The sequence below is a fragment of the Marmota monax genome, unplaced genomic scaffold (assembly GCF_021218885.2).
Source record: "Marmota monax isolate L192 unplaced genomic scaffold, Marmota_monax_Labrador192_F-V1.1 WCK01_AAM20220418_F8-fsc00068, whole genome shotgun sequence".
NCBI lineage: Eukaryota > Metazoa > Chordata > Mammalia > Rodentia > Sciuridae > Marmota > Marmota monax.
In genome coordinates, this window is record NW_026692352.1 from 884,815 (window position 1) to 899,000 (window position 14,186).

At 36.6% G+C, this 14,186-nt stretch overlaps 1 protein-coding gene across 1 annotated transcript; it reads left to right on the forward strand.

Annotated features, from left to right (window-relative positions):
* The first annotated feature begins 1,863 nt into the window (after positions 1-1,863).
* LOC124090973 (hemoglobin subunit beta-like) lies at positions 1,864-3,174 on the forward strand. Its single transcript, XM_046441791.2, has 3 exons — positions 1,864-2,023; positions 2,146-2,368; positions 2,917-3,174. The coding sequence occupies exons 1-3, from the start codon at positions 1,932-1,934 to the stop codon at positions 3,043-3,045; spliced, it is 444 nt and encodes a 147-aa protein (XP_046297747.1). The 5' UTR covers positions 1,864-1,931; the 3' UTR covers positions 3,046-3,174.
* Positions 3,175-14,186: the final 11,012 nt, after the last annotated feature.

Genomic DNA, 14,186 nt, shown 5'->3' on the forward strand with positions numbered 1-14,186 from the left:
ATTCTGTCAAAGAAGAATGCAAAGTTGTAGCTTGGACAATTTGGCTCTTCACAGAAAAATATGAAAATTTTCTATAGCATTTCTAGTAAGATATATAGGTTTTAGGGATAGGATCCTTGCAAAAGATGCAACAGAATTTCCCCATAACACATTTATACCCCATCTACATACTTGACAACTCTGTCAGGAGAGATGTAAAAAGGGATACTGAAAATAATCTGGACTAAAACAGTTATAAGACTAATTCAGATTTTAATATAATAAAATCCAAGAATCTAAAGGTGAAGCTAAATCTTTTTTTATCATTTAAAATATTTGAAAGACCTCTTATCCCAGAAAAAAAGAAAATAAAAATTTTGTTAATTTCCTTGGAATAACAACAAATACAGAATACCTCTTTTTCAGGGTAACCTAAAAATATTAGTGTAATTGGGTTTCAAAGTATTAGAGCTGAGAGGATGAGCTATTTCTGTGAAACATGTGTTGCCAGGGACAACAAGGGAAAATAAGGAAGATTCTACATTTTGGGGTCCCAGAATCAGGAGGAGATTATAAAGTAGAAACATGATAAGAGAAATTAAAAAGCATGCCCCCTTTTTAAACGAAAATGGGAATATAATTGAAGAACAAATTCCAGGAGGTAGAGATGAAAGAAAGTGGAAAGATGACTAAGAGAGTCCTCCAGGAAAGTTGAGATCTTATACTGTCATTGGAAAATGTTGATTGCCTTTGCTTTTTTTTTTTAATTGTGTCTTCTAATAACAAAAACCAAACTTTACACTTCAGAAGTTTGTTCTATCGTGAGAACTTAGCGCTGTATTATGTGGTACAAAAAAGAAAGGGAAGGGGAACACTACTGGAAAACCTGGAGAGAAAAAGAAAACATATATAGAGAAAAAGAGACTGAGGGCAATAATTTTAACCAAGGACATGATTCTAAAACATAGCATTCCTAGAAGCTTAGCAGGGAAAGAAAATCATAGCCAAGGGCAGAATGTCTTGTCACTTCTGACTACTAGATTTAAATCAGAGGATCTTCTCTGCTTTCACATTTTCCCAGATGACTCCAGGTAGAACCATCCCTCATTAATCTCCCATTTGAAAATGTTGCTTCTGCTAATACTATACACAACTTCATGTTTTAAATGGCTTTATATTAATTTTCATTTCTACTGTATTAGGCAGTCTCTATGTTTCCATGTCTGGGCCACAAAACCTAATGAAGAAATTATTACACAAAATATGGTTGGATTCAGATTTATTCTATTTTTGGAACATCATTTATTTGATTAGGTGACCAAATTAATGCAAACACACACAGAAAAAACAGCAACAAATGAATGAATTAATGAATATTTATTTTCTTACCAGGAGGATTTAATCCAAACCAGGAGAAGGAAGACATACTTAGAACCATAATAGAGGCTGTATCCATTCTGTCTGTGTGTTATTTTGCATATTCTGCAGAAACAGGAAGAGCTACTTTCATACAATCTTGTGCTGAACCACAACAGGCAAATATGTTCTATTTTGCTGGGCTTCCTTTCCCAATTTATAGAATAAGAAATTAGGGAAATAATCTCTAATAGACCTACCAGACAGTTATTCCGAACTTCATAGAAGTAAAGTTGCCCAGGAGGATGATTTTAGGGCCACCGTGAACTACTGGCATGGGACCAGCAGATATGAAGAAGGAGGACTGAGAGCCTGAAGTCAGACTCCAAGGCAGTGCCAGAGCTGCCAAGGACTGTTATGGCTGTCATCATCCAAACCTCATCCTGTAGGGCCACACCCTAGTCTTGGCCAATGAGCTCATTAGGGCAGGGAATGCAGGAGTCAAGGCTGGGCATAAAGGACAGAGCAGGGCCAGCTGCTGCTTACACTTGCTTCTGACACACTTGTGTTTGCTAGCAACCCCCCAAAAAGACACAATGGTGCATCTGAGTGATGGGGAGAAGAATGCCATTAGCACTGCCTGGGGCAAGGTGAATGCAGCAGATATTGGTGCTGAGGCCCTGGGCAGGTGAGTATCCATGTCATGAGGCAGCTTGGGGTGAGGAGGGGGATGGAAGCTGAGCATGTGGAGACAGACATCTCTGACAGGCACTGACTTTCTCCATGACCTGGCTCTTTTCACCCCCTCAGGCTGCTGATTGTCTACCCATGGACCCAGAGGTTCTTTGACTCCTTTGGGGACCTGTCCTCTGCATCTGCTGTTATGGGCAATGCTAAAGTGAAGGCGCATGGCAAGAAGGTGATTGATTCCTTTAGTAATGGCCTGAAACACCTCGACAACCTCAAGGGCACCTTTGCAAGTCTCAGTGAGCTGCACTGTGACAAGCTGCATGTGGATCCTGAGAACTTCAAGGTGAGTCTAGGACATCCCTCAATGTGATCCTTCCTTGTCCTTCCTAAGGATAAGTTCATAGCAGGAGGCAAAGTCATAGGTGTTTGGGACAGTTGATCTTTTATTCTCCATTGACAACAACTGTTTCCTCTCATTTCATTTTCATTTTCCAGTTTTTGTTTTCTTCAATATCTGCTCTGTCTTCTTCCATTAAGCTTTTTAGATTGTATTTGTAAATTAAAAATCTTTCATCTTTTAATTTACATTTAAATTTTTTTTCTAATTTAAAATGCAGTTCTGATCTCTCAAGCAAGGAAAATAAACTTTGTCATGTTTTAAAGAATTACAGTGAAAAATTTATCTTCTGGGTTAGGGAGATAGGAAGAAAACTTATGCTTATAAATTCTGACAGATACATGAGAATTCATATCTGTAGCAGCAGCTAAGTCCAGCTATCATTTTGCTTTTATTTTATAATTACAACTACAAGCACAGCTGGAGATGAGGTTGGAATATTCTCTGTTCATGTTCAGACTCTTCATATTCACACCTCTTCTTTCTTCCCACAGCTCCTGGGCAATATGATTGTGATTGTGATGGCCCATCACCTGGGCAAGGATTTCACCCCAGAGGCACAGGCTGCTTTTCAGAAGGTGGTGGCTGGTGTGGCCAATGCCCTGGCTCACAAATACCACTAAGCTACCTTTCCTGCTGTCCATCTCATACAAAAGGCCTTTTGCCCCAGAGAACAACTCCTAAATATTGGGCAACTTATGAGGGCCTTTGAGCATCTGGTTTCTGCATAATAAAATCATTTTTCATTGCAATGGTGTACATTATTTTCGTGTCTTTTATTCATGAGGGAATGTGGGAAGACAAGGCAATTAAGACAAAAAGAAATGAGCGCTAGTTCAGACCTTGTGCTAATACACCTCTCTCTTGTACTCCATGAAAGAAGGGAGACTGTTAATAATTAACGTGGGAAAATTTTTGCTTTCTATTCCTTACACACCACTCATAAAATAATTTCAGTGAATTTTTTGGTTTAAGGGTTAGGTTTTTTTCTATTTTTTTTAATTACTTATTTTCCCCAGCCTTCCTCATGATTTTCTCTTCTTTCTCCTGTTTCTTCCCCAGAACTTCACAGCCTTAGTCCACCCAGTTCTCCTCTTTAGATTCCACTCCTCCCTAAGGGTTTACTTCCATGTTTTACTGGACACATGCTCCTTTTCCCCTCTTGCCTCTTTTTGCCTCTGTTTTCTCATAGGGATCTGTCTTGGGAAGGGAGAATAGTAGAAGGTGGCTTTGCCACCTTGTCTTTTGAGAACTTGTTCCCTACCTTTACCATTAATGGTGACCAAAAATCTGCAATGCTAGTCTCCCTGGAGTCTTTGCTGTTACAGGGTTTGCACTGGAAGGAGTGGGCTGTTAATAGTGTGATGACTATAGGGCTCAGGATGCTTTTATGGCTCGATATTTATTGTTGTCTTACAATCTTTATATGGGCCCATGCCAATTAGAATTCCTGTTCTTCCTCAAGATGTTTAACATTAATATTTGAGAAATTTTTAGAGATCTGCTTTCTTTTTAGCCTTTCTGTAATGGCTTCTCTGCCTCTGTAGTTATCAGTGTTGCTATGAGCAACACATTCTAGCTTCATTTTCTTATTCAGTGTTCACTTTGATATATGCTACTTTCTGGAAGGATGGGTTTCAAGTGGTCCCTCTCCTCTATCCCAATTCTGAATCTAGCTGGCAAGTAGAAAACAATGCATATAATAAGTGATAACTGTGGAAGTATTTCCACAAGGTTTTAACAGGTTTCAGTATGAAGCCCTCCAAATGAAATTAAATTAGCTTATATATATGTACAAAAATCAAATTAAAATGGTTTAAATACTTTAAGTGAGGCTAGACACAATAATTTTTCAGAGGAAAACACAGAGTTATGGCAACAAGCTTTTGGATTTGACACCAAAAGCACAGGGAACAACAACAACAACAAAATACACAAGTGGGACTATATCTGACTTAAAAGCTTATGCTCAACAGAGGAAATAGCAAAATTACAGTAAATCTCTTATTCAGGATAAAATATTTGCAGAATGTATATCTGATAAGAAGTTAATATTTAAGATATATAAGTAACTCATACAACTCATAACAAATAATATGAAATGGATAGCGGAACTGCACAGTCATTTTTCAAAAGAAGACAAACAAATGGCCAACAGGTACATAAAAAGAAGTTCATTGTCACTAATCTGAAGGGAAATGCAAATTAAAACTACAAATGAATATCATCTCACTTTTATTAAAATGACTACTATCAAAAAGACAGAAATAAATGTTGCTGAGTATGTAGGTGAATATATATATATTATACACACATGCATATATGTATATATATATATATATATTTATATGTGTGTGTGTGTGTGTGTGTATCAGAATTTATAAAAGAATATGAAATTGACAGCCTTGCTAGGGTTGTTTTGTGGACGATAGATTCCTTATTTGATGCTCATGACACATGCAGTGACTCTTCCCAGGAATGGCTCACCAATTGAATTTTTCTATCAGTTCTGCTAGAGAGAAGATGGTATGCACAAAATCCATTTCATTCTAGTCAATTGCACAAAAAGTGACCTGGAAAGTTCCCTTGGCTCACATCTAATTGCCTGTAAAGGCAAACCTGAGAGAAGGAATAGTGTTTCTTATATAAGAAACTAATAACAAAACCTTAATTTATGAAAAAGTGATAAAAATAATCATCAATTGTTGTCATAGATTTAAGTGTTTCATATCATTGCAGAAGTATTCCTTCCATTTTACATGTAAATTACTTCTTCTTGATATTTGGGTTGATTTAGTTGAAAACATATATCCTTCCTAGATGAAAATACTGACTTTTAATTTAGCATACTGAAATAAACAATGTCCACTTACCTTGGGGGTTGTTGGGAATAAAATAAGGTAAATATATTTCTCAAGAAAAAGAGACAGGAACATTCTGATGAGTGTTACTGAATCACAGACAGTGATTCTGGGAGAAAGTTCCATCAAAAAATATACAATACCTCAGAAACCAGGAATGTAGACCTTTTCCACATTATGTACTTTTACAAAAGTATGTAGTAACTTCACACCAAATAGCTAAGCTTTCTTATCAGCAGTGCCAGACCTCAATATGGTGATGTGATGATATGAAAATAAAATTCAATACTACTCTTTCGTGATAGAAAGTAAGAAGAACTTGTTGGTTCACAAAGCTAGAGTACCATACCAAAAATAAGAAAAAAATAGCATACAAACAATTTTTATGTATATACAGTGCAGATGAATCCAAGATGTCCTGACAAATGCTTCAGTCGGAATCTTTCAAACTTTAGGAGCAGAAGGGAGTCAAAAGTGTAGGTTGGTTTGTGGTTGGTTTATTCTCTGGATGAATCCTTGTGTCTGACATTCATTTGAACATTAATGGGATTTTATGTAGCAAAAGAATACAAGTAGACAGTCTAATAAGTCCAAATGTTATGAGGATTGGTATGAACTTATAAGTAGATACCACAAGTAGATTTGAAAGTAGAGTTGTGTGAGTGCTAAGAGAAAGCAGTATGCAATAGCTTACATAGACACTTGAACAGAAAAAGGGGGGAGCGGTGCAGAAATTTGCATAGCCCCAGGGGTCACAATAAGGGGCTAAGAATGTAAGCAAAAGACTAATAACATCACGATAGTACATTTTTAACATCATGATTCTTCTTTTAGTAGAGTTTTCTTTCTTTCTTTCTTTCTTTTTTTGACAAAACTGTGCAAAAAATTTAAACTAAGGATGTTTTATGGGGACAAAATGTATCAGATACTTAACTCCAGTTTTTTCTTTTATCACCAGGTTTGTCATTCCTATCCAAATTTTCCAATGCTCCCTTTTAGTCTTATGTCTCGTAATAATTGACTATGTGTTTAATAATACATTGTCATATGATCTCATTATATAATATTATAATATAATCATATCACATGTCATATAATAGGATAATTAATTTAGCTAAGAGGGATTTAACTAGAACATTAGCTTTCTATTTCAAAGAGAACACCTTTCTTATGGGTCTTATGCTGGATTTATCAGTAATGGAAAAAGTATGCACATTGCTCATGATAATAAAAATAAAGGAGGAGGAATGCCTTGTAAATGTTAAATGATAGAAAGCCCTCTCTCAGGGACACAACATGCTAGGACAGCCATGATGTGAGATACACATGCAGTAGGAAAATTGTGTTACTCACCCCCACCTGGGAGTGGGGGGAGCAATGACCTTTATAGACTTGAGAATCTTATGTTAAGAAAGCAATGTGAAAAGCAAGTCTGAACCCACGGTGACAACAAAGCTGAGAGCTGCTCAAGTGTGATCAGAAGAGGTGCAGACAGTAGGAATGAGAACATTTTCATGACATTAGGTAAAACCTGGGAGACACAGACCAAAAGGAATGGTGAGCAACACACTCTGAATTCTCAACAACTCCAATTCTTGCTACCCAAGAGCTGGTGAATAGTGACAGATATCTCAGAGGGGTGGTGTTGCTACAAAGTGACTATATGGCAAGGTCAAAGCCTAGCTGACTCCAGGAAAGAAAAAGTATGGAGTAAATAGAGCTGGGATGCAAATAGAGCTCAGAGACACACAATGGGTGATTATGGAGTAGTCTTAATAGTCCCAGTACTGTGAGTGTGAGTGTGGTTGACACACAGAGATGGCAATCAGTCTCTGCTAGCATGGACAGAAAGAAGTACATGAGTCAGTGCAGACATTGTGGGTGATAGGGAATTGCCCTGAACCACTGCAAGGTACACCAAGAAAATGGTGATGGGAATCCAGCATTGTAGACAGGAACTTGGAAGAGCAAACATTGAAATATGAAAGGCCAGATATGATGACAAAGGTCAACAGACATGGCAGATTTGTAAATAGTTCTTTCTTCCTTCTTTCCTTCCTTCATCTCTGTCCATACCTCCCTCCAACCCTCTTTTCTTCACTCCATTACTTTTTCCTTTCTTCCTTCTTCCTTTCTGTCCGTCCTTCTTTAGGCAGTTATGGAGATCATGCTCATGCTTGCTTGATAATTGCACTACTACTGAGCCCAACACTTCTATTTTGATTGGCAACAAAACCCTATGCCAGATAATAATTCATATGTGTGAGCTAATTCACTTAACAGCTCTTCCCAAATCCCAGAGATTTCAGAATGGATGACAATACCAAACTGAGCAGGAAAATTTGCAGGCTTATTCTTCTTAGAGAGAGAGAGAGAGAGAGAGAGAGAGAGAGAGAGAGAGAGAGAGAGAATTTTTTAAATATTTTCAGTGGACAGAACATCTTTGTTTGTATGAGGTGCCGAGGATCGAACCCAGGCTGCACACCGCACACATGCCAGGCGATCGCGCTACCGCTTGAGCCACATCCCCAGCCCCTTGCAGGCTTATTTTTAATGGACCTGGACAACATCAATGGAGGCAATATTAGTAGTAGCCAAGACTAGAAGAAATGTGAAATGCCATATGAATCTGGAATCAGTGAGCTAGGTGAAAGCCCCCCTTTAAGTCAAATATTTGACAACTAGGATAATAAATCAGAGGTTAAAAATAATTAAAGATAGGAATAAGTCTAAACCAAAACAAAAAGAAATAGGCAAAGATTTTCTTTATCATTATAAAAATGTGAGTAAACTGGCTCATGGATAGATCATCCAATGTTTTCTTTAATATTTTTCCTTGCCGAGATTTTTCCAATCCAAACCACAAATGACATGGAAGCATTGCTGTTGATATACTCTGTCAGAGACCTGACACCTCTGGGGAGCCTAGAGGCAGGTTCTCCAGTGGATGACTGGGCCCATTAGAATTCCTCAAGTTGTGAAATGACCCCCATCCACATGTCTCATCTGTTTACTTCAGACTTTGGATTACCTTTCCCCATTTCTGGGAATTCCACAACCACAGATCTGGTATGATCAGATATAACCAAAGGAAGGAAGCAGGGGACACCAACAGAGGGTCTTTGTAAACCACAGAGTATTCTTAGAGGAAAATAGAGTTGAGAGAAAGGCAGAGAGATTAATGAGATTCTACCTGAAGTGCCTATAAATATGGAAGGACTACTTTTTGTTGTTGTTGTTGTTTTTCCAATTATAGTTGACAGAATTGGTGAGACAGTCATCTGACCTGCTGGGGCAAGTCAATATTGTTTTTTCACCCAACCTCTCTGTCCTTCTTTTTTTAATCTTTCTTAGATTACTCTTTGGAAAAGATTCAATTGTAAACCAAATCATAAATCTTTAGCAGTTCTTTTCTCCTCTTTCATTTTTACTTGATTTTTTTGTACCTATCTCTTACATATCTTTAGTAAATTAGAATCAGTTTATTTTTAAAGGTATCAAAATAGAAAGTTTTATGTGCATTGTGAAAATAATTTATGATGCTTTATCTTTAGGTTTTTTTCTCCCTACCAATGATTGGACTAAGGAACACTTAACTACTGAGCCATATCCCCAGCTCTTTTTCTTTTTTTGTTTTTTATTTTGAGAAGGGGTCTTGCTATATTGCCTAGCGCCTTGCTGAATTGCTGAGGCTGGCTTTCAACTCACTATCCTTCTGCCTCAACCTCCTGAGTAACAAGGATTATAGGCATGTGCCACAGCATCAAGCTCCCTTTACTTATTTTTTACTTAGTTTTATTCAAAATACATTTATTCAGTTCCTATGTATTAAATATAAAGAGCAAAATATTTTAGTTGTTAGAGATAAACAATTATCGTGTTGCATTTTTTTGGTTTCATAAAAAGTGTGAACAAATTTGGATGATTCTTCTGTTAATCACACAATTGCCTCTTTTAACTTGTGTTTCTTAAACACATGTGGCAGCTAGAAGATTTTTACACTGTTTTATAATTCTGCCCTTTGTCTTCTCTGCCAACCTGAATTGTGAAGATTAATATGTAACTTGCACGGGAACTCAAATTCTTTTTTTAACCTAAGGTAGAAGGCACTATCAGATTAAGAATTTCCCTGTGAGAGTGCATGGAGAGAAAGTGAGTCATTCTGACTTTGCTTGGTTGGTGATGGGGTAAAATTGCATGAGGCAGCCAAACTATCAGTCTAATAAGAACTTGAGCTGGCGAGACGTCCTGTCATATGTGACAGCAAGTGGGAGAAGTAAGACCTTAGGTAGATGGAAGGTACTACTCCTATTGCCTTCCCTGTTTGTTCTGGATAGTGGCATTCAATGTTAAATTTCACCACAGTATCAGTGTGTACACCTAAACCAAAATCAGACATCCTTGATTCCACACAGAAAAGAAGAACAACCTCCAGTGGGATGTGGGCTCCTTGAGTTTTTAGAGGTCCTGGTATTTCTTTTATTTTGTTTCTATTGAGACCAGTTTGTCTCTTGTTCAAAGGATGACTATTCTCCTCTTGCAATTTTTAATTAAGTATGGGCAAACATATCTTCATTTTTGTTATCACTCCTGGATATATTAATTGTGCTAGAGCTCAGTTTTTCAACTACAAAATATGCATAATTATAATAATAGCTTTTTCACAGGCCTGTTATTACAACTAATAAGGTATATGAAGGAATCAATTCAAAACCTGGACACATGCACACTACCATAAGAGAAAGCAGTCATTATATTGAAGGTCAACCAAATAACATTAAATCCTAGTGGGAAGATAAACAGGCAGTATACATTAAAACTGAACATATGTACATTGTATATCCCAGCAATTTTTTCAAATGCACACTTATAATGTGTACAGTTCATAGTTAGAAAATAACAAAATTCCATCAACAGTGCAGTCAATAAATATATTGTGGTATACACATAAAGTGGAATACCACTGGGCAATTGAAAATAATCAACTATAGTCACACAACATGAAGACAATTCACAAACATTACGCTGAATAGATAAGCCAAGCAGGGTATAACTGAATGGATATAAGTGTTTTAATGGAACTTAGTAGAAATGAATCAAATCAGGAAAATGGTCAACTGTGTGACCAATTAAGGTAATGACAAAGTTGACACAGGGGATCTTCCAAGATCTGTTTCATGTTCTATTTCCTTTCTGAGTAGTTGTTACATGTGTGTATTCTCTTTGTAAAAGTTAACTGAGCCTCACACATATATTTTGTATGCATTTATATGTATGTTACACTTAAAATAAAAATTAGATTAAAAAATGAAACAATGGGAAAAGCCATGCTATTTATTAGAACTTCAAGAACTGAATACTGACTGGCACATTCTAAAATGGCTTGATTTGCTAGGTTTTAAGTTTCACCAGTATGTCAGCTTTTACACCTGAATCTAGGGAGATGGTCTCATATCCTTGGAGAAGAGGGGAAAATAATATTTTAAAATATTACAGAAGTACCTACAGAAGAAATATAAATGAGAAGTTGTGCTCCATTTGTATAAAATCATTCTGTTGTCATGTATAGCTAATTAGAACAAATTTTAAAAGAACATTTAAACAAAAAAATCCCTCCTTTCTATATTACAAGTATTTCACTACTCTCAGAGGAGTGTGATTGAATACTAAAATGAGGGAACCTTGGTTTTAAAAGGGCTATTAGATATCTTAGTATTTATAAGTCACGTGGTTTCTTCTTCTGCAGATGCTGTTGTACTTTCCTCATCCTTTTCTGCTCCAATTTGTGCAATAAACAGTTCTACTCGACTGATATTATGTGGTAGAATTTTTTAACATTAATAATTCAAACACCAGTAAGACACAGCATCAGAAAGCAGTTTAATAGGTATATCAGTTAGGGTCCACTCAGGAAAATATAGATCACTGTTAGTCATTTCAACTGATAATTGGATGCAAGCTAGCTAAATGTGTTGGAAGAGCTAAGACATAAAATAAGAGAAGAAGAGAAGTTAGAAAAATCAGGATGCTTCTTCCATAACTAGGCTTAGAAGGACAGAGAGAGAAAACATTGCTACTAGAGGGTAAAACCAGAGACCTACTGGGAGAGTGACATGGCAGGGACTCCCTGGGAATGGCAGGACTGTCTAATGGAAGCATGATAGTATCAGTCTAGAAGAGGCCCTCTGCTATAGAAAACTCCACCAGACACAGAGAGAAGGTAAGCCAGAAATAACTTCACACATACTCTCCTTTTATCAGGACTTACCATTAAAGATCATGCATGGAACCTAAAGGGTAAGGAAACCCGGGAAGGTGAATTGTTTCAGGAAATCATGGAAGGATGAGGAATAAATTAAAGACAAGAATGATAATGTTGCCTGAGGCTGTAGCTCAGCGGCAGAGCACTTTGCTAGCACTTGTGAGACACGGGGTTTGATCCTCAGCATCACATAAAAATAAACAAATAAAATAAAGGCACAATATCAATTTACAACCACAAAAAGAAAATTAAAAAAAAAAACTTTAGAATTGTAATCTATAGTAGAAAACTAAGATGTGTGCAGTAAATAGTTTTAATATGGAATGATAATTATAATGATTAATGTCTTGTTAAGATAATATGGAAACACAAAACTCTAAGGGAAGGAAGAGAATTGATATTAGAATCCTGGAACTGCATTTAAGAAATAGAAATAAAAAATAATGTCATTTACTTACAATGTGCCTCTTCCACATGTATTATGTGTAGAATAATTATCCCATGATTCCATTTCCAACTATTATGAATTAGGTCCAATTTCCCTTTCTCAAATCAATTAAGTAGTCATAAATTAAAGTCAGTAAATTAATTATAGCAAGTAAGCAATAATTTAAATATATTCAGGATAGCTGGATGATAAATTTGTAGAAGATTTTAAACCCAAGTTTTATATGACCCTAGAATCCTTGTTACTTTTCTCATACCACATAGCCCATTCTCCCTACATACACACCTTATCGTTCACAAGGTCCTTTTTCTATTTTTCCCTTGTTTTTGAGTTAATTATTATTTTAATTGTACAGATTTACAGGATACAATGTAATTAAGCTTTTCATTGTCAAAATCCAGAGCCTTATCTCTCTTCTTCTCTGAGACCAATAGTAATTTGAATTCCATCATGATCAAACTTAATATTATGCTAACTAAAATCAATTCTGAGTTCTAAAGCTGTTGGGCACTCTTTGTTCTCTGATCTCATATCTTGTGATTCACACTCAATTTGGGTGCTCACTAAAGTCCTTTCCTTTATCCACTTATTTTGCATTCAACATATCTTTCGTTGGTATATTGATTATACCTAAATTATTAAACATAAATTGTATAATCAAAATTTTCAAGTCTGATCTTCAGCTCTGATTTCTGATCTCAGTGCCAAATCCACATAATAAAGTGTCTATTGAACTCTTTCACATAGATCTCCATTAGGCACCATGGACTCAACGTGGGCATTTCGCTTTTTCTATGGAAACCATTTCACTTCCAGTGTTTGCCACTTCAGTCAATTGGATATCGACTTGTCCTTTCATCAGACCAGAAACTTAAATTCATCCTGGCTTCTCCTTATTTCTTTCCCTATAATAAATAATCTAATTCTTCTTGAATTTTTGCCTTTTTGTCACCATTTTTGCTGGCAAAAGCCAGGCCCTTATTGGACAAGAATAGAAACTATTCTATTTTAAGACTTCATCCCCCTTTAAATATGTTCTCAAAGCTATCCATTATTGCAATATATATATATATAACCACATACCTTTATTGTGTAAAATCATAACAGGCAGAAGGGAATTGAAATGAAAAGTCAAGTCTTCACAATTAATAAAGATAAAAATTAGCCCTGAGGCCTTCAAAAGTTTACTTAGAATTTTAAAGAATCAATTTCCTTCCTTATCAGATCAGATAATCCCCACCTCATCAAATGGTATAGAATTTCAAGGAGGTATTAGTAAAGAGCACTTTCTGTCATTTTTAAACAGGTAGTGGTAGAGGTTTACACCACATGCTGTGGTCTGTTTCTGTTTGCTTTATTCCATTCTGTACTCTTGACCTGGCTGTATTCTTAGTTCCAATCTTAAATATCTAAATATTTTCTTTTGGATTGTTCAAGAGTGAATCAAATAGAATAAGCCCAAGACTGAGCTCCTGATCTTATTCTAATATTTCTCTAGCAAACTTTGTCCTCTATTTGTATTGCCTTTCTCACACTAAAACCACCAACTTGGCACAGCTCAATATCAAGATGCCACTGGAATTTTCTTTTTTTGTAATGCAACACCACCCCAGCTCTGTCCCTATTTAATCACTTCTAAAATCCAACCATACAAAGAAGAGAGAACAGTCTTTAACAATACAAGTCAAGTTATGCTATCTCTTTTCTTGAATTATTCAATACTTTTTTTTTGCTTGCTGGTTATTAAAAAAAAGTTTATAACATAGTTTAAAAATTATTCATGGTGAACATGGCAGTGGGCACTGAGAGATCAATTCTGTGACCTCTTCAGCTGCGCGGGCAAAGGGAGTCTTAAACCAACTGAATGCTGTTTGCTCAGGATCACTTGGCAATGCTGGGCTGAAGTGGTCCCGGGGCGAGCAGTTTGTGCCCCTCAGAACCCACACCGAGCCCTGAGCGGGTGAATTCAGGCTCCCCGTACGCAGTTTCTGGCTGATTGTCTGCTTCTCGCTGCCAAACCTCCATGACTCAGTGCCTCAGCACTACGGATGCTACCGCAGAATAGAAAAACAACTCTTCGGTTGAGGTGATATCAACCAAGCCTTCATAGCCAGCGGGCCCAGAATTGAGAGGGGACTTGGGAGACTCAGACCGGCCCCACCCTTCACATCAGACACCAGGCAAAAGGAACGA

Excerpts from the sequence above, each read along its gene's own strand:
- LOC124090973 (XM_046441791.2), top strand. The coding sequence starts at position 1,932 with ATGGTGCATCTGAGTGATGGGGAGAAGAATGCCATTAGCACTGCCTGG. Across the intron at positions 2,024-2,145 it reads GGTGCTGAGGCCCTGGGCAG|GCTGCTGATTGTCTACCCAT; the intron begins GTGAGTATCCAT and ends TCACCCCCTCAG. Across the intron at positions 2,369-2,916 it reads TGGATCCTGAGAACTTCAAG|CTCCTGGGCAATATGATTGT; the intron begins GTGAGTCTAGGA and ends TTCTTCCCACAG.